Source organism: Carassius carassius, chromosome 4, assembly GCF_963082965.1.
Source record: "Carassius carassius chromosome 4, fCarCar2.1, whole genome shotgun sequence".
NCBI lineage: Eukaryota > Metazoa > Chordata > Actinopteri > Cypriniformes > Cyprinidae > Carassius > Carassius carassius.
The window spans coordinates 19,405,804-19,429,789 of NC_081758.1; the positions used below are offsets into that span (position 1 = coordinate 19,405,804).

Below are 23,986 nucleotides of genomic sequence, written 5' to 3' on the forward strand. Positions count from 1 at the left end.
ACATCTATATTCATCTATCATGGATAAACTTTATTCACTGTATTTTCCCCTTGCACACACCACACGATGCAGGTATGATGTCATCAGTCATCTCTCTCAACTGTGGACGAATGCACTCAGAGGAGAATAGCAACTGATAAGACCAACCTAAAGAAAGAAACTAATAGAATCTACAAATGTATATATTGATATAATGATATATTAAAACAGATTTAAAGTGTTTTGAGGAACTATTCCACATGCTGTTTATACTGTAACTACGCAATATACTCTTACTCTGCTGAGCTCAACTTGTAATTTTTTTTTTTTATATTAAAACAGTGAAGTTTGCACATATATGAAACGAAGTAATTATGCCCAATAGAGACAGATTGGAGCTCTGGTCTTTCAGCAAGCTTTTGAATATTACCTAGTCTTCAAACACAAATCGGCCAGCAAGTCCTGTTATTATCTTCTTGCAAAAGGAATGTGTGCTTCCTGCTTGAAAATTTATGTAATGCCATTTTTGACCCTCTGCATAACTCCAACGGCACATACTTAAATACATTAACAAACATGAACCCTTAATATAGTAACTCTTCTGTATACAGAAAACTTACAGAGTGCTTGCAAACTCCAGTGGACATGTTTATAGCCCCTCACTGATGCCAACTGGACTGAACTGTCACACACTCACATCTTAGGTCTGGATTATATCTAGTGCAGCCTGTTCCAGCTGCTACTCATCCTTCACACCTCCATTACCTGTCCACACCTGTGAGCTTCTTATACCCTCATTTTATTTTGATCCTCCAGTTCCACAGATGAAAACTCCTATCTCCTGCCCTCCAGGGCTTTCTGGCCCTTCCCCACAAAATGCTGTCTTTATCTTTGAAGTGAGAGCCTGGTCAGGACTAAACGACTGTAATTAGCCACTTTCCTGTTCAATGGAGGAACACCTCTAGAACTGTGGAGATAGTCGCATATGTCTCCTGTTTTCCTTTTTTAACATCAACAAATTCTCAAGCATCATGGAAAATACAAGCAAACTTTATAAATAAATATTATAAATATTACCTCTACTGTAGTCCACTAATAAATGTGTGTATCATCACCATCTTTCCAAAACATACTTTGAGAAACTAATAAACAAGTTTTGAAGAATGGTCTTACCACAACACTACCATCCGTCCACCGAAAATCATTCTCAAACATCTTATCATTCAGACCGATCCACTGATAGTCATGACCGAGGCCTATAAGGGGAGAGAGAAACAAAGGTCAATTCATTAGCCATATTAGGAACTCTTGTTCTTATATATCACACTTTCTGCTTATAGGGCTGGAGGAGCATTCGGCCCCTTTTATAATGGTAATAAACTAACACTTCTTCAAACTCTTTGGCTAAAAATTCCTTAACCAATGGAATATTCCATAACTCTAAACCCTTTTGTGGTGACAAAAAACTAAATGGAAAAGGAAAACAAAACAACAGTATCCTTCCTAATAAATAACTGTTAGTTTGCATGTAAATGTAATCGATGGCATAAATTAGAGCTGATGACATTAGACAGAATGACCATAACTTGGTTTATGTATACTCACGGTTGATGTACTGCTGCTCCTCATGGGACAGGACACTAGACAGGTGTGCCCCCTGGAGCCGACATTCACGCTCTGCTGTGTCCCAGTTACGCCGATGAGGAAAGAATTTGTAGCAGTGGCCTTGGAACTTGTGCCAGCCATAGCTGCATGTTTCGGTGTCTGTAGAAAATCAAGTGTGAATTATTGATGAGGTACTTCACATTAACTTGACATGTAGACACTGAAACTGAGATAATACTGTTGCTGGAAGTGGAAAAAAAGGTGCTTGATATTATCTATGGTCAATTTATTTTTATTACTCCTTTACCTTTGGGCTTACACTGTGAAGTTGTTATCAGGACAATAAATCAAACTTTTTTTTGCTCAGTGGCACTCTTTTAAAATGAGAATGATTTCCCGCTCACACTGGACCTGAGGGACCCTTTCATCCTCATTTTAAATTGCATGCCAGCTAAACAAGATCTCGTAGAGATAGAGCTACACCCATGTTTCTATAATATAAGGAAGCCAATTAGTTTCTGCATAGGAATGTCTACAGATTGGGTGCCTTGCTCTGAGGCATTGTTTAAGAAAGAGGTATTGGGGCAAAGGTGACTTGTAAAAACAAACAGCCACTTATATGGCTCTAACCATTTGGGAAACACAAAGTATTAAAGTAAGCATATTATGAACCCAGCAATTTATTAGTCTAATTGACAAGTGATTTTAAAGTACCTAGATCAGAATTTGAAACTATATGATCATATTAAATTTGCCAATAAAGTATGTCAGTCACAGAAAGTGTTTTGTGTGCCGTTACAATCAAGCTAAAGCATTTTTTTTTTATTACAACTTCAGTCAGACTCACATAATATTTTAAAAAGACAAATTATTGTTTTAGTCCAACTGAAATCAAATGTTTAAAGTGCTTGTAAACACACTTACTGACTGTTTTTGGACAAACCCAGGGCTGTTCGATGTCAAGCTGAAAGCTTTGATTCCTTATTTGAAATCACTGTGATTATAGCACACTTGCCCTGACAGAATCACTAATGTTAGTGCATGTTAATAAACCTTCTGCAAACAAACATGCAGGAGGGAAAATGTCAGGTTCTTATGTGTCACTACTGCAACAAAGAATAAACTACAGCTACCAAAGAATAAAACTATTAAAACTCTCTTTAATATATCAACCATTTGGGGAAGTCGTGGCCGGGGAAGTCGTGGCCTAATGGTTAGAGAGTCGGACTCCCAATCGAAAGGATGTGAGTTCGAGTCCAGGGCCGGCAGGAATTGTGGGTGGGGGGAGTGCATGTACAGTTCTCTCTCCACCCTCAATACCACGACTTAGGTGCCCTTGAGCAAGGCATCGAACCCCCAACTGCTCCCCGGGCGCCGCAGCATAAATGGCTGCCCACTGCTCCGAGTGTGTGCTCACAGTGTGTGTGTGTGTGTGTTCACTGCTCTGTGTGTGTGCATTTCGGATGGGTTAAATGCAGAGCACAAATTCTGAGTATGGGTCACCATACTTGGCTGAATGTCACTTCACTTCTTCACTTCTAAATCCCCCATAACATATCAGTATAAACACAAGTGACAATGCATGAAGCTATGTGGGCTAATGGCTTTAAATAATGGCATGTTACTTCATTTAGCATAGATTGCATTTAGTATTCTCTGCATTTCTGCTTTCTCTGTGAGCAGCTATATCTGAGCGCTTTCACAATCTAAGGCTAAACCATTTACACTTACAATCTGAGTCACTGCTGAATCACAGAAGGCAGTAACAGGTAGTAACAGGACACAGTTTCAGAGCAGGAGACACTTCTTTCTGTCTGTAATGTTGATGCTATCTCAAGTTTGAGATGAAAATCATGTTCAGAGTACTCAAAACGGTAATGCACTCATTTACATAAGAATTATTATTATTTTTTTTTTTTTTTGAAAAAAGCCAGATGTGAGTCGAACTGAAGAGATTTTGCTGTTACCATTTTAATGTTTACAAGCACTTGTACGTTGAAGGGAATAAAACTCTCAAAAAAAGTAATCTCACTCATGTAAAGTGTAAAACAACATCTACAGAGTAATAAGGGAAAGAGTGATGATCTTAACAGCTGTGCTTAAGAAAGTTTCAACTGTATCCTCTTAAATAGTGGAAAGTACAGCATCATTATGTCTTTCTGCTAGCATGCAACGGTTTTGGAACAAACACAGTTACTTACATCAAGTTAGAATCTATTATCTATCAGGATCTACCAAAGCATGAGTCACATTTACCAAACCCATATTTGCCAAGTACGTCTGAGTATATTTATTAATGATGACCTCATATAAAAAAATAAAAGGGTTCAAATGGTACATCTCCACAGCTGTTTCTGTGGCTACAGTAGCTTCACGCCTTATTAGCTTGTTGACAGATTTAGAATTGTGACTTTCCTCAGGTATCTACAAACGTATATGTTAAGAAATTGAACAAGTTATTATATGTTAAATATAATCTTACCTTGCTCACACAGTGCTCCTGCATAACTCGGAAGACATACACATGTGAATGAGTTCAGGCCATCAATACATGTTCCTCCATTACGACAAGGGTTTGTGTGACATTCATCTATGTCTATTAAATAAATAAATGAAAACAATAAGGTGAGTAAATAATGTACTTAAATGCATTACAATTAGTTGGGAGTTAATGAGAATTTAAAGGTGCACTAGAAGACTTTTTGGGCTGTAAAAAAAATGTACTAAAACCCATTATTGAGAATTAAAAATAAGTGTTTAATTACTTACTGAATCAGGGTAAAACAAAAACAGTATATAATGATAATTTATATTTTGAGCATTTGCCTTGGTAAAGATACATAATTTCCTTGAACAGCGTAAAGAAGGTCTGGCACTATAGCTTATGCTACTTCATTGCTCAAACTATCAAAAATTATCCATGCAGAACAGCAGTGCAAAGCACAGCTCATGCAAAATATGTCAAGTAACTTGTCATTTTATGTTTCGCCACATATGGCAATATTGAGCTCAAAGTTATGTAGTGCACCTTTAATAAAAGAAAGAAACACTGATAAAGCATACCAATTTCACACTGGTCACCGCTGTATCCAGGTGGACAGCTGCAGATCTGAGCACCGACTATTTTTACACAAGAACCTCCATTCAAGCAAACATCATCAGAACAGGAATGAACATCTGCAGTGAGAGAGGGAAGATATAGGCATATCATTTTGCATGTACAAAACAAGAATACTGGTATAAGTATTGAAAGTACAGTATATGCATTCTGTTAATTTGGTCTTTAAAACAGTGTTTACAACCTACCTGAAATATCAAATGTCTGCCCCATCATTGTGTATGGAAGGTCTGCTGTGCTGTGTGTTGTGCTTTCATTCTGTGCACTTGAAGGTGAGCTTTTAACTAAAGTGGCCTCAGAAACATCTTCATGGGAAGAAAATGGTATCGCAGTCTCACTTTGGGTTGTAGGTACTGATGATGTCATCTGAGCTTCTTCCTGAATTGGAATCTCAGTTGAAAAAGTTACAGCTTCCTCAATTTGAACAGCTGCTTCTTGTTTCCTTGAGGCAGTTTCCTTACTGACAATCTTTATATCAGACTCAGGTGTCAGAAGAAAAGTTGAGGCTGTTGCAGTAGACAGAAATACTGCCTCAACCTCATCAGATGATGGGATGATAACTGAATCTTTCTCTGAGTTGCTCTTCAAAATACTGGAAGTTACAGAACCATCATATTGAGGTTGTGTGGTGGTCCTCAATCCTATGTCATTTTGTTTGAATCGGGTACTATGCTCAGCTCTTTCTTCCAAAAATGTTTCTTCACTTGTAGAAGTGGAACTTGTTTTATCTGTGACATCAGAAAGTCTTGTTGTGGTGTGATGCTTATCCGATAATATGGTGTTTACCTCTCTAGATGTGCTTTTCTCTGAACTACTTGTTCCACTGTTTGGTGACCTGGTGACTAAAGCATCACTCTCAGTTCTTGAGACACTCTCAAAAGTAGTTTCACTCTCAATGTCTGGTTGCACGGTTGTCTCAAAGCTTGTTTCAGTGTCAAGCTGTGAGGTGGTCTCAGTATTAAGAACTTCTGCTCGTGTGTTTCCGTCAGCACTGTCCTCCTCAGGTTTTAAGGAGGTCTCAATATCAGTGTAAATTGTTGATTCTAAGGTGGTCTCAAAGCTAGTTTCAACCTCAGGCAGTGAGGTGGTCTCAAAGCTTGTCTCAGTATCAGGTGATGGGGTAGAGAAGCTCTTCTCACCTTCAGGATAAGTGATGTCATCAATGCTTGTCACATCTTCTAAGCTAATGTTTACGCCTCTCTCATTGTCGATGTCTGTTTTGTTCATGAAATTTGGCATGGAATATACATTGTAAGGTTCAGTTTTTGTATCATAATCTATTATGTTATCTGTCTCTTCCTCAGAGAAAAGTGGAGCTCCCGTTTTGTCATTCAGTCCCGGTATGGGTGAAGATGAAGGAGATCCCACTAATGTTACTATGTCTGTAGTCATATTAAACTTTGATTTAGATATAAGAGGTGTGGAAATGGTTGTTGATGGGAATGGCACGTCTTCATCAATCCTGATGTCTGCATTGGGCTTATGTGTCACTGTCATCTCAGACAAAGCTTGGTGATATAGTTCCCCATCAGTTACTGTAATTGCTTCGTGCAAAGGGGTTGTTGCAAAGTGAATCACAATATCAATCTCCATAGATGATGTCACTGAATCATCTTCAGTTATTAAAGGTGAGTTTGTTGTATCATACAATACTGTAACTGTTTTAATTGTTTGGTCCCCTGAGCCATAATCTGTTGAAGAAAATAATGCACTTGTGGTTTCCTCTAAAATACCAGATCTAGATGATGTATCTGTGCTTGTTAAATCACTTCCCTGAATTGCCTTATCAATAGAGGCAGTACTGATTTCAATGTCATCAACACTTGTCATGAATACTGTTTCCTCTGTGTCAGCTGTTAAGTCATTTTCATCTGTTGCTGCTGTTTTGGTGTATGTACTTGTAGTGGTTTTGGCCGTTTCAGTCATGCTGTCACTTGATGCAGTATGGAAAGATGCAGTGCTTGCTAAATCTGATACTGGAGAAACTGGTTGTTCGGTGTCTGTGATCTCATCTAGATGTAGTGAAGAATTACTTTCTCCAGAACTTGATGAGGCAGATGTTACATAATCTCCAGTAAAGTTAATTTCCTCTTCAGGTGAAACAGAATCAGCATAAAGAGAACTACTTGCAACAGCAATGGATGTTAAAAGGTGACTGGACATAGTTGTTTGAGTTGGTTCATATTGGTCAGATAATTCACTTGAAGCTTCCTCCTCAGAAGATATTGTATGTAGAGGCAGAGGTGTTGTCTTTCTCTTTAGGGCTGTTGGTGGCATTGTTTTGTTTTTGGTCTTGGAAGCTTGTGTTGATACATCTTCAAATGGGTCCTCTTCAGTTGAGGCCATTTCTATGACTCTGTCTGTGGACACTTGAGATGGCATGGGGGTTAAAGCAGTTTCCAGAATCGAATCATCAGTAGGCAAAGTGTCTCCTGAGAAGACATCAGTCAGTGTCTCCATTGTAAATTCTGTGGTTTCTGTGGAGGTTTTTCCATCTTGTGTGTGTTCAAGTACATCAGCTTCATTAGCCTCAGGATATTGTGTTGCTTGTGTTTCCTCTTCTAAATATGTTGAAATACTCTGCAGGATGTTTGGGGTTGACTGGGTTTGTTGAACTATTAACCTGTCTGTTGTGGTTTCAAATGACACATGTAACTGAGGTAACTCAGTGCCATCCATTCCAGATCCCTCTGGTTCCTCTGTCATTAAGCTTAAGGGTTGTGCCGTCATGACAATTGGGGTTACCCCAGCTGCTTCTTCTGTAACAATTGTAGGGGCGAAGGGAGAAGACTGCTCTAAAACAGACATAGTATCTGCATCAATAATCATGTCATCCTTACTGAAAACTTCTGGTTTGATGCTATGATCTCTCATACTTTCTGTTACAGTTGTAAACAGCTTATCTTCATCTTCCTCCTCCTCTGTGAATATTAAGACTGGGCTTGTTGGAGTGACTTCCTGATCAGCACTGTCTTTAGACAAGACCAATGGAGTAGCGGTGGACAGGGGATCTTGAGGTGTCACAAAAGAAGGCAACTTAGTTTGGCTGGTTATCATACCAGATGGGGTTCCAGGAGCTGTAAAGCTAGTGCCTGCTAAATCTGAGACAGAAGCACCAGAATGTTCCTGCTCTGTTGGTGCTGTCACTGACATCAGAGCAAAACCTTCAGCATTTGTGCTTAAAAACACACTCTGCGTCTCTATTGTTGTGTGTCCCTGTGAAACAACTCTGACTGTACTGTACTGTCCACTTTTCTCTGAACTAAAGGGTGTCATGATAATGGTTGTTTCTGTCATCTTTGAGCTTGACAGCAAAGGTGAAGATGTCACAGGAGTTGTATCATCACCTGATCCATCATCTTCTGATCCATCCCCCTCAGTTGAGTCTTCCCCACTGCCATCTTCTGAAAGTGAAGTTGTAAACGTAACAGTTGACTGGGTGGAGCTCAGGAATGAGGGAGATGGTGATAAAGTTGACTGATGTATGAAATCTGTACTGCCAGTGACAGATGCAGCACTCGAGAAACCTGTTTTCTCCTCAGTCTCATCAATTTCTGCCTCATCAGTTCTTACAGATAAGTCCTCATATGCCTTAGTTGTTAGTGTTTTAGATATTTCATCAGTAGGATCTCCTGGCGAGGTAAATTCCTTGTCATCCTCACTGATTGATAATGCAAACCCATTTAAGTCAGTTTCTGGAGTGCTTGGCTGTAAGGTACTCTTTTGTGTAGCTGAAACTAATAAAGCCTCAGATGTCAGTTCTGCAGCATGTGTTTCAGCTTCAGGGCGAATTGACTCAAGAGCTTCTGGTGATATTTCACCACCAGAGCCATGGCCTTCATCCACTTCACTTTCAGCTGTTGTTTCTCTACCTTCAGTAGATAAAAATCTCACTGCTGTGTGGACCATGGTAGACAATGTTGATTTAGTTGTGAAGGACGTAGAATGGGATGAACTTACAAAGCTCACTAGCTCTGATGTGCGGTTAGCCTCACTGATTTCCATGTCATCAGTGGGCATGGTATAATTGTCATGCATTTCCTCTGTTGGACTTACCCTGTCCTCTTCACCAGAACTATCGAGTTGAGTAGTTTCTTGGTCATCTTCTTCAATACCAGAGCCTTCTCTCTCGACAGAGGCAGATATGATAGCGATTGAATTTTGTGTTATAGTGATGTCCCTGTCTACTTCTGTGGAGCCAATGCTAGTTATATGAACTGTAGGAGAACCAGTCTGAGTTTTGATGGCCGCTGATGAAACATGCATGACAGGGGACACCCCTGATCCTACATCATCTGTTGTATCATCTTCTGCATCAGATGAAATTTTTGTGTGCTTGCTTTGGAATTTGCTAGTAGATGTTAACAGTGTTTTTGTCCTGAGAAGAGCTGATGTAGCTTCATAACTAGCAGTGACTATTGCTGAAGGTGCAGTGTGGTCAGATTCAGCTGTTGCCACTGAAATGAGACCAGGTTTACCTGATCCAATTGCAGTAGGACTAATAATCGATTTTGTGGTGTGTTTAGTCAACTGTGATTCAGTATTAGTATAAGAAGGTCTAGAAGACACTGAGGTGAGTCTTGAACTAACTGGCTCTATTGTTGTGTAACTTGATCTAACTGATTCTGTTGTAAGATGGGTGCTAGGTTCTTTAGTTGTGTGACTAATCATGGAAAATTCATTAATTGAAGAGACAATCTCTCTTTGAGATGTCATGACCTCTTGACTTGTAATTGTTCTGGTCATGGATGAGGGAGCTGTGGTGAACATCTCTGTTGTCTGCTGATCAGAACCTTCTACCTCTGTGAGAGTAAAAAAGGAGCTTGGTATAGCTTTTCCACTCACAGTTGCTGTAACATCTATTGTTGCTGTCACATTTTCTGAAGGTTGTGGAGTTGATTCAAAACCAACAGCAGTTGTCTTGTCCTCTGATGGTGCAACATGGTGTGGTATTGATTCTACAACATCAGAGGATATTTCGTCAGTGCCATCATCTTCAGCCACTTCATTTTCTAAAATGTCTCCACTACCTTGTTCAGAAGATGAGTCTGTATCCACTGTATGCATTGTGCTTGAAAACAATTCAGTTGTTGAAGTGGAATGTAAAAAAATTGCAGGTCTCATTGGCTCTGATGTTTGGTCAGTCTCATGAATTTCTACCTCATCAGTGGCTACAATATAATTATCATATGATTTAGTTGTCAGTGTAATTCTGTCTTCATCACTGGAAACCTCTTGCTGAACTGTTTCTTCTGAGATATCAGAGACAAAAGAAGAAACAGATTCTGTTGGATGTCTCTCTGTTGGCTTAATATCTGCATCAGTTGAGTTCCACACTGAGCTTGCACTGGTCAAGTCTATAGCAGGTACTGTAGAAAGGGTCTTTGTGGTAGTTTGTTCTGTTTGCATTTTCACAGAAGCTTTAATTTTTTGTGCTGTAGTACTTGTAATTTCATCATCTGATTTGGTTGTAATATGAAGTGAAGAACTTGTTGTGAACACTTTATTAAACATATGAGAGGGCTCAGCTACTGAACCATCATACCCTAAAGATGGCAAAACTGAAGTAAAACTTGACAGTGATACAACATCTTTGGATGTTTTCCCCTGATCTCTTGTAGCTTCAGCATCTGTTGAGATGGACACTGATATTATTTCTGTCATATCAGATGATGTCTTGGTAAATGCAAAGTCTGATTTGGTTGGAGAATAAAGTGAAGAACTTGTTGTTGTAAACTCTTTGCTAAACAAATCAGAGGTGTCATCTCCTGAAGCTTCAGACACCATGGATGTCAAGCTTGAAGAAAAACTTGAAGGTGACAGCCCATCTTTGGCAGTTGTCTTCTCCAAGACAATTGTAACAGGGCTTTCAGACAATGTCTTGTCTAAATGTTCAGTCTGAGGAGAGGAGAACAGAGCCTCTGAAACATTAATAATAGTGGATTCAGATGGATTTACTGACAGATCTTTGTCCTTCATCAGAGTAGCTGTGGTTGTTGTTATATTTAATGCAACGTCTTTACTCGAAACAGTTTCTCCTGTTGAGTACCCAGCACTCGGTGATAAAAATGTATGTATAGCACTAGTTAGAGTTCCTCTACTGTGTGTCTCAGTTGTCTGATTTTTTGTAGCTTCAGCATCTGTTGAGCTGGAAACTGAGATTGTTTCTGTTGTGTCAGATGGTGTTTTGGTAAGTTCATAGTCTGATTTGGCTGGAGTATAAAGTGAAGAACTTGTCGTTGTGAACTCTCTGCTGAACATATCAGAAGCCTCCTCTCCCGAAGCTTCAGACTCTGTAGACGGAAAACTTGAAATTGATGGTGACAGTAGGTCGCTGGCAGTTGTCTTCTCCAAGGTCATTTTAACAGTGCTTTCCGTCAATATCTTGTCTAAATGTTCAGTCTGAGGAGAGGGGAACAGAGTCTCTGAAACATTAAAGATGGTGGATTCAGTTGGTTTTACTGACAGATCTTTTCCCTCTATCAGAGTAGCTGTGGTTGTTGCTGTATGAGATGTAACATCTTTACCAGTAACAGTTTCTCCTGTTGAGTCCCCAGTGCTCAGTGATAAAAATGTATATACAGCAGCAGTTCCAGTAGAGTCAAGAGATGAAACAGGTTCTCTACTATGTGTCTCAGTTGTCTGGTACCTTGTACTTTCAACATCTTTTGAGCTGGACACTGAGATTGTTTCTGTCATATCAGATGATGTTTTGTTAATTTCATGGTGTGATTTGGGTGGAGTAAAATGTAAAGATCTTGTTGTTGTGAACTCTTTGCTAAACATATCAGAGGTATCCTCTCCTGAAGCCTCAGACTCTATAGATGGCAAAATAGAAGAAAAACTTGATTGTGACAGTACATCTTTTGAAGTTGTCTTCTCCACTGTCATTGTGACAGTGCTTTCAGATAATGTCTCATCTAAATGTCCCATTTGAGCAGAGCAGAGCAAAGTCTCTGAAATATTAATAATGGTGGATTCAGATGGTTTTGCCATTTTTGTTGTGTCAGATGGTGTTTTGGTAAGTTCATAATCTGATTTGGTTGGAGTATAAAGTGAAGAACTTGTTGTTGTGAACTCTTTGCTAAACAAATCAGAGGTGTCATCTCCTGAAGCTTCAGACACCATTGATGTAAAACTTGAGGAAAAACTTGAAAGCAACAGCCCATCTTTGGCAGTTGTCTTCTCCGAGATCAGTGTAACAGAGCTTTCAGAAAAATTTTCTTCTAAATGTCCAGTCTGGGATGTGGAGAACAGAGTCTCTGAAACATCAGTGATGGTGGATTCAGATGGTTTTGCTGAGAGATATTTGTCCTCCGTCAGAGTAGATGGGGTTGCTTCTGTATGAGCTGTAACATCTTTACTTGTAACGGTTTCTCCTCTTGAGTCCCCAGTGCTTAGTGATGAAAATGTATGTTCAGCAGTAGTTACAGTAGAGTCTACAAAGGAAACAGGTCCTCTACTATGTGTCTCAGTTGACTGATCTCTTATAGCTTCAGCATCTGTTGATCTAGAAACTGAGATTGTTTCCGTTGTGTCAGATGGTGTTTTGGTAAGTTCATAGTCTGATTTAGTTGGAGTATAAAATGAAGAAGTTGTTGTTCTGAACTCTTTGCTAAACAAATCAGAGGTGTCATCTCCTGAAGCTTCAGACACCATGGATGTCAAGCTTGAAGAAAAACTTGAAGGTGACACCCCATCTTTGGCAGTTGTCTTCTCTGAGATCATTGTAACAGTGCTTTCAGATAATGTTTCGTCTACATTTCCCATCTGAGAAGAGGAAAACAGAGTCTCTGAAACATCAATGATGGTGGATTCAGATTGTTTTGCTGAGAGATATTTGTCCTCCGTCAGAGTAGATGTGGTTGCTTCTGTATAAGCTGTAACATCTTTACTTGTAACGGTTTCTCCTGTTGAGTCCCCAGTGCTCAGTGATGAAAATGTATGTACAGCACTAGTTACAGTAGAGTCTACAAATGAAACAGGTCCTCTACTATGTGTCTCAGTTGACTGATCTCTTATAGCTTCACCATCTGTTGATCTAGAAACTGAGATTGTTTCCGTTGTGTCAGATGGTGTTTTGGTAAGTTCATAGTCTGATTTAGTTGGAGTATAAAGTGAAGAAGTTGTTGTTCTGAACTCTTTGCTAAACAAATCAGAGGTGTCATCTCCTGAAGCTTCAGACACCATGGATGTCAAGCTTGAAGAAAAACTTGAAGGTGACAGCCCATCTTTGGCAGTTGTCTTCTCTGAGATCATTGTAACAGTGCTTTCAGATAATGTTTCGTCTACATCTCCCATCTGAGAAGAGGAGAACAGAGTCTCTGAAACATCAATGATGGTGGATTCAGATTGTTTTGCTGAGAGATATTTGTCCTCCATCTGAGTAGATGTGGTTGCTTCTGTATGAGATGTAACATCTTTACTTGTAACGGTTTCTCCTGTTGAGTCCCCAGTGCTCAGTGATGAAAATGTATGCACAGCAGTAGTTATAGTAGAGTCTATAAAGGAAACAGGTCCTCTACTATGTGTCTCAGTTGACTGATCTCTTATAGCTTCAGCATCTGTTGATCTAGAAACTGAGATTGTTTCTGTTGTGTCAGATGGTGTTTTGGTAAGTTCATAGTCTGATTTAGTTGGAGTATAAAGTGAAGAACGTGTTGTTGTGAACTCTTTGCTAAACAAATCAGAGGTGTCATCTCCTGAAGCTTCAGACACCATGTATGTCAAGCTTGAAGAAAAACTTGAAGGCAACAGCCCATCTTTGGCAGTTGTCTTTTCCAAGATCATTGTAACAGAGCTTTCAGATACATTTTCTTCTAAATGTCCAGTCTGGGATGTGGAGAACAGAGTCTCTGAAACATCAGTGATGGTGGATTCAGATTGTTTTGCTGAGAGATATTTGTCCTCTGTCAAAGTAGATGGGGTTGGTTCTGTATGAGCTGTAACATCTTTACTTGTAACGGTTTCTCCTGTTGAGTCCCCAGTGCTCAGTGATAAAAATGTATGTACAGCAGTAGTTACAGTAGAGTCTACAAAGGAAACAGGTCCTCTACTATGTGTCTCAGTTGACTGATCTCTTATAGCTTCAGCATCTGTTGATCTAGAAACTGAGATTGTTTCCGTTGTGTCAGATGGTGTTTTGGTAAGTTCATAGTCTGATTTAGTTGGAGTATAAAATGAAGAAGTTGTTGTTCTGAACTCTTTGCTAAACAAATCAGAGGTGTCATCTCCTGAAGCTTCAGACACCATGGATGTCAAGCTTGAAGAAAAACTTGAAAGTGACAGCCCATCATTGGCAGTTGTCTTCTCTGAGATCATTGTAACAGTGCTTTCAGATAATGTTTCATCTACATCTCCCATCTGAGAAGAGGAGAACAGAGTCTCTGAAACATCAATGATGGTGGATTCAGATTGTTTTGCTGAGAGATATTTGTCCTCCGTCAGAGTAGATGTGGTTGCTTCTGTATGAGATGTAACATCTTTACTTGTAACGGTTTCTCCTGTTGAGTCCCCAGTGCTCAGTGATGAAAATGTATGCACAGTAGTAGTTATAGTAGAGTCTATAAAGGAAACAGGTCCTCTACTATGTGTCTCAGTTGACTGATCTCTTATAGCTTCAGCATCTGTTGATCTAGAAACTGAGATTGTTGCTGTTGTGTCAGATGGTGTTTTGGTAAGTTCATAGTCTGATTTAGTTGGAGTATAAAGTGAAGAACGTGTTGTTGTGAACTCTTTGCTAAACAAATCAGAGGTGTCATCTCCTGAAGCTTCAGACACCATGTATGTCAAGCTTGAAGAAAAACTTGAAGGCAACAGCCCATCTTTGGCAGTTGTCTTCTCCGAGATCATTGTAACAGAGCTTTCAGATAAATTTTCTTCTAAATGTCCAGTCTGGGATGTGGAGAACAGAGTCTCTGAAACATCAGTGATGGTGGATTCAGATGGTTTTGCTGAGAGATATTTGTCCTCTGTCAGAGTAGATGGGGTTGGTTCTGTATGAGCTGTAACATCTTTACTTGTAACGGTTTCTCCTGTTGAGTCCCCAGTGCTCAGTGATGAAAATGTATGTTCAGCAGTAGTTACAGTAGAGTGTACAAAGGAAACAGGTCCTCTACTATGTGTCTCAGTTGACTGATCTCTTATAGCTTCAGCATCTTTTGATCTAGAAACTGAAATTGTTTCCGTTGTGTCAGATGTTGTTTTGGTAAGTTCATAGTCTGATTTAGTTGGAATATAAAGTGACGAACGTGTTGTTGTGAACTCTTTGCTAAACAAATCAGAGGTGTCATCTCCTGAAGCTTCAGACACCATGGATGTAAAACTTGAGGAAAAACTTGAAGGCGACAGCCCATCTTTGGCTGTTGTCTTTTCCAAGATCATGGTAACAGTGCTTTCAGATAATGTTTCGTCTAGATGTCCAGTTTGAGCAGAGGAGAGCAAAGTTTCTGAAATATTAATAATGGTGGATTCAGATGGTTTTGCTGAGAAATATCTGTCCTCCTTCAGAGTAGTAGCAGTTGCTTCTGTATGAGATGTAACATCTTTACTTGTAATGGTTTCTCCTGTTGAGTCCCCAGTGCTCAGTGATGAAAATGTATGTACAGCAGTAGTTACAGTAGAGTCTACAAAGGAAACAGGTCCTCTATTATGTGTCTCAGTTGACTGATCTCTTATAGCTTCAGAACCTAAGATTGTTACCGTTGTGTCAGATGGTGTTTTGCTAAGTTCATAGTCTGATTTGGTTGGAGTATAAAGTGAAGAACGTGTTGTTGTGAACTCTTTGCTAGACAAATCAGAGGTGTCATCTCCTGAAGCTTCAGACACCATTGATGTAAAACTTGAGGAAAAACTTGAAGGCGACAGCCCATCTTTGGCAGTTGTCTTTTCCAAGATCATGGTAACAGTGCTTTCAGATAATGTTTCGTCTAAATTTCCAGTTTGAGCAGAGGAGAGCAAAGATTCTGAAATATTAATAATGGTGGCTTCAGATGGTTTTGCTGAGAGATATCTGTCCTCCATCAGAGTAGTAGTAGTTGCTTCTGTATGAGATGAAACATCTTTACTTGTAACGGTTTCTCCTGTTGAGTCCCCAATGCTCAGTGATGAAAATGTATTTACAGCAGTAGTTACAGTAGAGTCTACAAAGGAAACAGGTCCTCTACTATGTGTCTCAGTTGACTGATCTCTTATAGCTTCAGCATCTGTTGATCTAGAAACTGAGATTGTTTCCGTTGTGTCAGATGGTGTTTTGCTAAGTTCATAGTCTGATTTGGTTGGAGTATAAAGTGAAGAACGTGTTGTTGTGAACTCTTTGCTAGACAAATCAGAGGTGTCATCTCCTGAAGCTTCAGACACCATTGATGTAAAACTTGAGGAAAAACTTGAAGGCGACAGCCCATCTTTGGCAGTTGTCTTTTCCAAGATCATGGTAACAGTGCTTTCAGATAATGTTTCGTCTAAATTTCCAGTTTGAGCAGAGGAGAGCAAAGTTTCTGAAATATTAATAATGGTGGATTCAGATGGTTTTGCTGAGAGATATCTGTCCTCCATCAGAGTACTAGTAGTTGCTTCTGTATGAGATGAAACATCTTTACTTGTAACAGTTTCTCCTGTTGAGTCCCTAGTGCTCAGTGATGAAAATGTATGTACAGCAGTAGTTACAGTAGAGTCTACAAAGGAAACAGGTCCTCTACTATGTGTCTCAGTTGACTGATCTCTTATAGCTTCAGCATCTGTTGATCTAGAAACTGAGATTGTTTCCGTTGTGTCAGATGGTGTTTTGGTAAGTTCATAGTCTGATTTGGTTGGAGTATAAAGTGAAGAACGTGTTGTTGTGAACTCTTTGCTAAACAAATCAGAGGTGTCATCTCCTGAAGCTTCAGACACCACTGATGTAAAACTTGAGGAAAAACTTGAAGGTGACAGCCCATCTTTGGCAGTTGTCTTTTCCAAGATCATGGTAACAGTGCTTTCAGATAATGTTTCGTCTAAATGTCCAGTTTGAGCAGAGGAGAGCAAAGTTTCTGAAATATTAATAATGGTGGATTCAGATGGTAATGCTGAGAGATATCTGTCCTCCATCAGAGTACTAGTAGTTGCTTCTGTATGAGATGAAACATCTTTACTTGTAAAGGTTTCTCCTGTTGAGTCCCTAGTGCTCAGTGATGAAAATGTATGTACAGCAGTAGTTACAGTAGAGTCTACAAAGGAAACAGGTCCTCTACTATGTGTCTCAGTTGACTGATCTCTTATAGCTTCAGCATCTGTTGATCTAGAAACTGAGATTGTTTCCGTTGTGTCAGATGGTGTTTTGGTAAGTTCATAGTCTGATTTGGTTGGAGTATAAAGTGAAGAACGTGTTGTTGTGAACTCTTTGCTAAACAAATCAGAGGTGTCATCTCCTGAAGCTTCAGACACCACTGATGTAAAACTTGAGGAAAAACTTGAAGGCGACAGCCCATCTTTGGCAGTTGTCTTTTCCAAGATCATGGTAACAGTGCTTTCAGATAATGTTTCGTCTAAATGTCCAGTTTGAGCAGAGGAGAGCAAAGTTTCTGAAATATTAATAATGGTGGATTCAGATGGTTTTGCTGAGAGATATCTGTCCTCCATCAGAGTACTAGTAGTTGCTTCTGTATGAGATGAAACATCTTTACTTGTAACGGTTTCTCCTCTTGAGTCCCCAGTGCTTAGTGATGAAAATGTATGTTCAGCAGTAGTTACAGTAGAGTCTACAAAGGAAACAGGTCCTCTACTATGTGTCTCAGTTGACTGATCTCTTATAGCTTCAGCATCTGTTGATCTAGAAACTGAGATTGTTTCCGTTGTGTCAGATGGTGTTTTGGTAAGTTCATAGTCTGATTTAGTTGGAGTATAAAATGAAGAAGTTGTTGTTCTGAACTCTTTGCTAAACAAATCAGAGGTGTCATCTCCTGAAGCTTCAGACACCATGGATGTCAAGCTTGAAGAAAAACTTGAAGGTGACACCCCATCTTTGGCAGTTGTCTTCTCTGAGATCATTGTAACAGTGCTTTCAGATAATGTTTCGTCTACATTTCCCATCTGAGAAGAGGAAAACAGAGTCTCTGAAACATCAATGATGGTGGATTCAGATTGTTTTGCTGAGAGATATTTGTCCTCCGTCAGAGTAGATGTGGTTGCTTCTGTATAAGCTGTAACATCTTTACTTGTAACGGTTTCTCCTGTTGAGTCCCCAGTGCTCAGTGATGAAAATGTATGTACAGCACTAGTTACAGTAGAGTCTACAAATGAAACAGGTCCTCTACTATGTGTCTCAGTTGACTGATCTCTTATAGCTTCAGCATCTGTTGATCTAGAAACTGAGATTGTTTCCGTTGTGTCAGATGGTGTTTTGGTAAGTTCATAGTCTGATTTGGTTGGAGTATAAAGTGAAGAACGTGTTGTTGTGAACTCTTTGCTAAACAAATCAGAGGTGTCATCTCCTGAAGCTTCAGACACCATTGATGTAAAACTTGAGGAAAAACTTGAAGGCGACAGCCCATCTTTGGCAGTTGTCTTTTCCAAGATCATGGTAACAGTGCTTTCAGATAATGTTTCGTCTAAATGTCCAGTTTGAGCAGAGGAGAGCAAAGTTTCTGAAATATTAATAATGTTGGATTCAGATGGTTTAGCTGAGAGATATTTGTCCTCCATCAGAGTAGTAGTAGTTGCTTCTGTATGAGATGAAACATCTTTACTTGTAACGGTTTCTCCTGTTGAGTCCCCAGTGCTCAGTGATGAAAATGTATGCACAGCACTAGTTAGAGTAGAGTCAAGAAAAGAAACAGGTTCTCTACTATGTGTCTCAGTTGTCTGATCTCTTGTAGCTTCAGCATCTGTTGATCTAGAAACTGAGATTGTTTCTGCTGTTTCAGATGATATTTTGGTGAGTTCTTGGTCTGATTTGCTTGTGGTGTCCAATGAGGAGATTGACGACTGCATATCTTGGCCAGTTGTGTTCTCTGAAGTCATTGTGGCACTGTCAGTTCTTAAAGACAAGTGATCAGTTTTTTCTCTTGTAGTCTCAGCATCTGTTAAGCTGGACACTGAAATTGTAAGTGTGGGTTTGGTGTCTTCTAGATCTGATTTGGTTGTCTTGTACAATGAAGGGCTTGTTGTGAACATCTTGCTGAACATGTCAGAGGTCTCATCTCCTGAAGCTTCAGGCTCAGAAGATGCCAAAACTAATGTTAAATGTGATGGTGACAGCACATCTTTGGCAGTTGTCTTCTCTGTAGACACTGTGCTTGTTGCAGTGCTTCCAGTCTGAGCTGAGGAAAATATATTTTCTGTAACATTAATGATAGTGGATTCAGACTCTTTTGCTGACTTATCTTTGTCCTCCATTGGAGTAGCTGTGGTTGTTGATGTATGTGATATTGCTTGACTTGTGATGGTTTGTCCTGTTGAGTCTTGAGTGCTCAATGATGTAAATGTATTTACATTACTAGTTACAGTGGAGTCAAGAGAGGAAACAGGTTCTCTACTATGTGTCTCAGTTGTCTGGTCTCTTGTAATATCAGAATCTGTTGAGCTGTACACTGAGGTAGTGTCTGTGGTTTTGATAAGTTCATAATCTGATTTGGTTGTGCTGTGCAATGAAGAACTTCTTGTTGTAAATTCTTTGCTAAACATGTCAGATGTCTCATCTTCTGAAGCTTCAGACCCTGTTGATGGCAAAACTGATGTAAAACTTGAAAGTGACAGTTGATCTTTTACTGTTGTCTTCTCTGAAGTCACTGTGCCTCTGACAGTGCTTTCAGATAATGTATCATCTAAAAGTCCAGCTCGAGTGGATGGAAACAGTGTCTCTGAAACATCAGTGATGGTGGATTCAGATGACTTTGTTGATTGTTCTGTTTCCTTCATCACAGTTTCTGCTTCTGTATGTTTTGTATTATCTTGACTTGTGATGCTTCTTCCTGTTGAGTAGAGAATGGAAGCAGGTTCTCTACTATATGGTTCAGTATTCTGATCTCTTACAACTTGTACACCAGCTGTTAAGCTGGACACTGAAATTGTCATTGTTGATGGGAACAGAGTCTCTGAAACATCAGTGATGGTGGACTCAGATGACTTTGTTGATTGTTCTGTTGCCTGCGTCACAGTTACTGCTCCTGTACGTGTTGTATTATCTTGACTTGTGACGATTCTTCCTGTTGAGTTCTCAGTATGTACAGCACTAGTTACAGTTGAGTTGAGAAAGGAAACAGGTTCTCTACTATGTACCTCAGTTATCTTATCTTTTGTGATCTCAGGGTCTGTTAAGCTGGACACTGAGATTGTTTCTGTTGTTTCAGATGGTGTTTTGCTGACTTCTTGATCTGATTTGCTTGTGGTGTACAATGAAGGACTTGTTGTGAACTTCTTGCTGAACATGTCAGAGGTCTCATCTCCTGATGCTTCAGGCTCAGAAGATGCCAACACTAACGTAAAATGTGATGGTGACAGCACATCTTTGGCAGTTGTCTTCTCTGTAGACACTGTGCTTGTTACAGTGCTTTCAGATAATGTCTTGACAAAATGTCCAGTCTGAGCAGAGGAAAAAATATCCTCTGTAACATTAATGATAGTGGATTCAGTTTGTTGTGCTGACAGAGATTTGTCCTCCATTGGAATAGCTGTGGCTGTTATTCTATGTGATATATCTTGACTTGTGACTGTTTGTCCTGTTGAGTCCTGAGTGCTCAAAGATGTAAATTTATTTACAGTACTAGTTTCAGTGGAGTCAAGAGAGGATACAGGTTCTATACTATGTGCCTCAGTTCTCTGATCTCTTGTGATATCAGCATCTGTTGAGATGGACCCTGAGATACTGTCTGTGGTTTTGCTGAGTTCATAATCTGATTTGGTTGTGCTGTGCAATGAAGAACTTCTTGTTGTAAATTCTTTACTAAACATGTCAGATGTTTCATCTCCTGAAGCTTCAGACTCTGTTGACGGAAAAACTGAAGTAAAACTTGAAAGTGGCAGTTGATATTTTACTGTTGTCTTCTCTGAAGTCATTGTGCCTCTGACAGTGCTTTCAGATAATTTCTCATCTAAAAGTCCAGCCCGAGTGGATGAGAACAGTGTCTCTGAAACATCAGTGATGGTGGACTCAGATGACTTTGTTGATTGTTCTGTTGCCTGCGTCACAGTTACTGCTCCTGTACGTGTTGTATTATCTTGACTTGTGACGATTCTTCCTGTTGAGTCCTCAGTGCTCAATGATGAAGATGTATGTACAGCACTAGTTACAGTAGAGTCGGGAAAGGAAACAGGAACTCTACTATGTACCTCGGTTATCTGATCTTTTGTGATCTCAGGATCTGTTAAGATGGACACTGAGATTGTTTCTGTTGTTTCAGATGGTGTTTTGCTGAGTTCTTGATCTGATTTGCTTGTGGTGTACAATAAAGGACTTGTTGTGAACGTCTTGCTGAACATCTCAGAGGTCTCATCTCCTGATGCTTCAGGCTCAGAAGATGCCAACACTAACGTAAAATGTGAAGGTGACAGAACATCTTTGGCAGTTGTCTTCTCTGTAGACACTGTGCTTGTTACAGTGCTTTCAGATAATGTCTTGTCAAAATGTCCAGTCTGAGCAGAGGAAAAAATATCCTCTGTAACATTAATGATAGTGGATTCAGTTTGTTGTGCTGACAGAGATTTGTCCTCCATTGGAATAGCTGTGGCTGTTATTCTATGTGATATATCTTGACTTGTGACTGTTTGTCCTGTTGAGTCCTGAGTGCTCAAAGATGTAAATTTATTTACAGTACTAGTTACAGTGGAGTCAAGAGAGGATACAGTTTCTATACTATGTGCCTCAGTTCTCTGATCTCTTGTGATATCAGCATCTGTTGAGTTGGACCCTGAGATACTGTCTGTGGTTTTGCTGAGTTCATAATCTGATTTGGTTGTGCTGTGCAATGAAGAACTTCTTGTTGTAAATTCTTTACTAAACATGTCAGATGTTTCATCTCCTGAAGCTTCAGACTCTGTTGACGGCAAAACTGAAGTAAAACTTGAAAGTGGCAGTTGATATTTTACTGTTGTCTTCTCTGAAGTCATTGTGCCTCTGACAGTGCTTTCAGATAATTTCTCATCTAAAAGTCCAGCCCGAGTGGATGGGAACAGAGTCTCTGAAACATCAGTGATGGTGGACTCAGATGACTTTTTTGATTGTTCTGTTGCCTGTGTCACAGTTACTGCTCCTGTACGTGTTGTATTATCTTGACTTGTGACGATTCTTCCTGTTGAGTCCTCAGGGCTCAATGATGAAAATGTATGTACAGCACTAGTTACAGTAGAGTCAAGAAAGGAAACAGGTTCTCTACTATGTACCTCAGTTATCTGATCTTTTCTGATCTCAGCATCTGTCAAGCTGGACACTGAGATTGTTTCTGTAGTTTCAGATGGTGTTTTGCTGAGTTCTTGTTCTGATTTGGTTGTGGTGTACAATGAAGGGCTTGTTGTGAAATTCTTGCTGAACATGTCAGAGATTTCATCTCCTGATGCTTCAGGCTCAGAAGATGCCAAAACGACAGTAAAATGTGATGGTGACAGCACATCTTTGGCAGTTGTCTTCTCTGTAGACTCTGTGCTTGTTACAGTGCTTTCAGATAATGTCTCGTCTAAATGTCCAGTCTGAGCAGAGGAAAAAAGATCCTCTGTAACATTAATGCTAGTGGATTCAGATTGTTTTGCTGACAGATCTTTGTCCATTGGAGCAGCTATGGTTGTTGTTGTGGGTGATATATCTTGACTTGTGACTGTTTGTTCTGTTGAGTCCCGAGTGCTCAATGATGTAAATATTTTTACGGTACTAGTTACAGTGAAGTCAAGAGAGGAAACAGGTTTTGTACTATGTGACTCAGTTGTCTGTTCTCCTGTAGCCTCAACATCTGTTGAGCTGGACCCAGAGATTGTTTCTGTGCTTTCAGTAAGATCTAGATCCCCAGTGCTTAATGATATAAATGTACGTTCTGTGCTAGTTTCAGTAGTGTCAAAAGTGGAAACAGGTTCTCTACTGTGTGTCTTAGTAGTCTGATCTCTTGTTATCTCAGCATCTGTTAAGCTGGTCGTTTTGAAAGAGTCATCTTTCTGAGTTGTCATTCCCATGACCTGTGTTGTATAGACTGTATCTTTGACTTTGTCCTCTGTTACTGAGCTTGTACTGTGCACTGAGGAATATATAGATGACTTAGTAGTGTCATCAAGATCCAAAGGAATATCTGTTAATCCCTTCGGGAGCACTGGTTTTACAGAAGGCCCCTTTACAGTGGTAGAGGTTAAAATGCTTGGCATGACAGCTCCTTCAGATATGAGTGTCTCCTCTTCACTGGTTGCAATGGGAGGTGATGGCGGAGTGGACTCTACTACTATTCCTCCTGGGCCAAAATTAATGTCTGGATCAAGGGTTGTGGAAAACAATGGGGACAGTACTGATGATACTGACACCAGTGAATCATGTGGTGTTCTACCAGCCTCTACTAATGAACTATCAAATGTAAATGTTGTTTCTAATTGTTCACTTAAGTTTTTTACTCCAAGAGAATGGCTTCCAAATGTATCTCCTCTAACTTCTTCTGCCACATCTTTAGGCTGAAGTGTCACCTCAAACTTGCCATTTATGAAGCTGACCGTTGGGGTCATGGTATCAGATAGAGTATCAGATAAATCTCCACTTGCCACAACAGTCTCCCCATTAACAGAAAGAAGATCATCAGGTATCTCAGGGATGTCTACCAACTGGGGAGTGTGAGAATGTGGCTCTCCAAAAGGCATCAGACTTTGATTAACTGTTGAAAAAAAATAATAATGCAAATACTTAAATTAATTGCCCCTTTTCTGTCCAGATGCATTTGTAGCAGGGTTGTGCAAACTTTCAGAAATGTATATTCATGTTTCTGTCAATTCATGAATATTAACTGAACTGTCAAACTTATTTGATTGGAAGTTGAATTGAAATTTGTTACAGGTAATCTATTATATTTAATCCTAAACTTTTTTTTCAATCATAAACTTTTTATCTTTCAACCAAAGCATTCCTAAACCAACATTCAGTTCTAGTTATATAGACATATGAATTCCTTTGAATTCCATTTCATTTCAATTCTACTTCCTTACATTCAAGAATTAATTGAATTTCTGTATTCTGTCAAATACATCAAATTCAGTAAAAATTCAGGAATTAGTTAGGAATTTAAAATACACTTTCAATTCATGTCTCAATGATGCACAACTCTGAGTTTGGTAATTGGGTGGGACAGTTAC

At 39.5% G+C, this 23,986-nt stretch overlaps 1 protein-coding gene across 1 annotated transcript in view; it reads right to left on the reverse strand.

Moving 5' to 3' along the window:
* Nucleotides 1–23,986, reverse strand: part of LOC132134833 (versican core protein-like) — a 43,768-nt gene that overhangs the window by 3,390 nt on the left and 16,392 nt on the right. The window contains exons 8-14 of the mRNA XM_059547166.1: nt 18,424–23,511; nt 9,496–9,732; nt 4,891–9,321; nt 4,648–4,761; nt 4,067–4,180; nt 1,585–1,743; nt 1,153–1,235 (exon numbers count right to left, since the gene is read on the reverse strand). Of these exons, the coding sequence (XP_059403149.1) occupies nt 1,153–1,235; nt 1,585–1,743; nt 4,067–4,180; nt 4,648–4,761; nt 4,891–9,321; nt 9,496–9,732; nt 18,424–23,511 (10,226 nt within the window). The remainder of the gene's footprint in view (nt 1–1,152; nt 1,236–1,584; nt 1,744–4,066; nt 4,181–4,647; nt 4,762–4,890; nt 9,322–9,495; nt 9,733–18,423; nt 23,512–23,986) is intronic.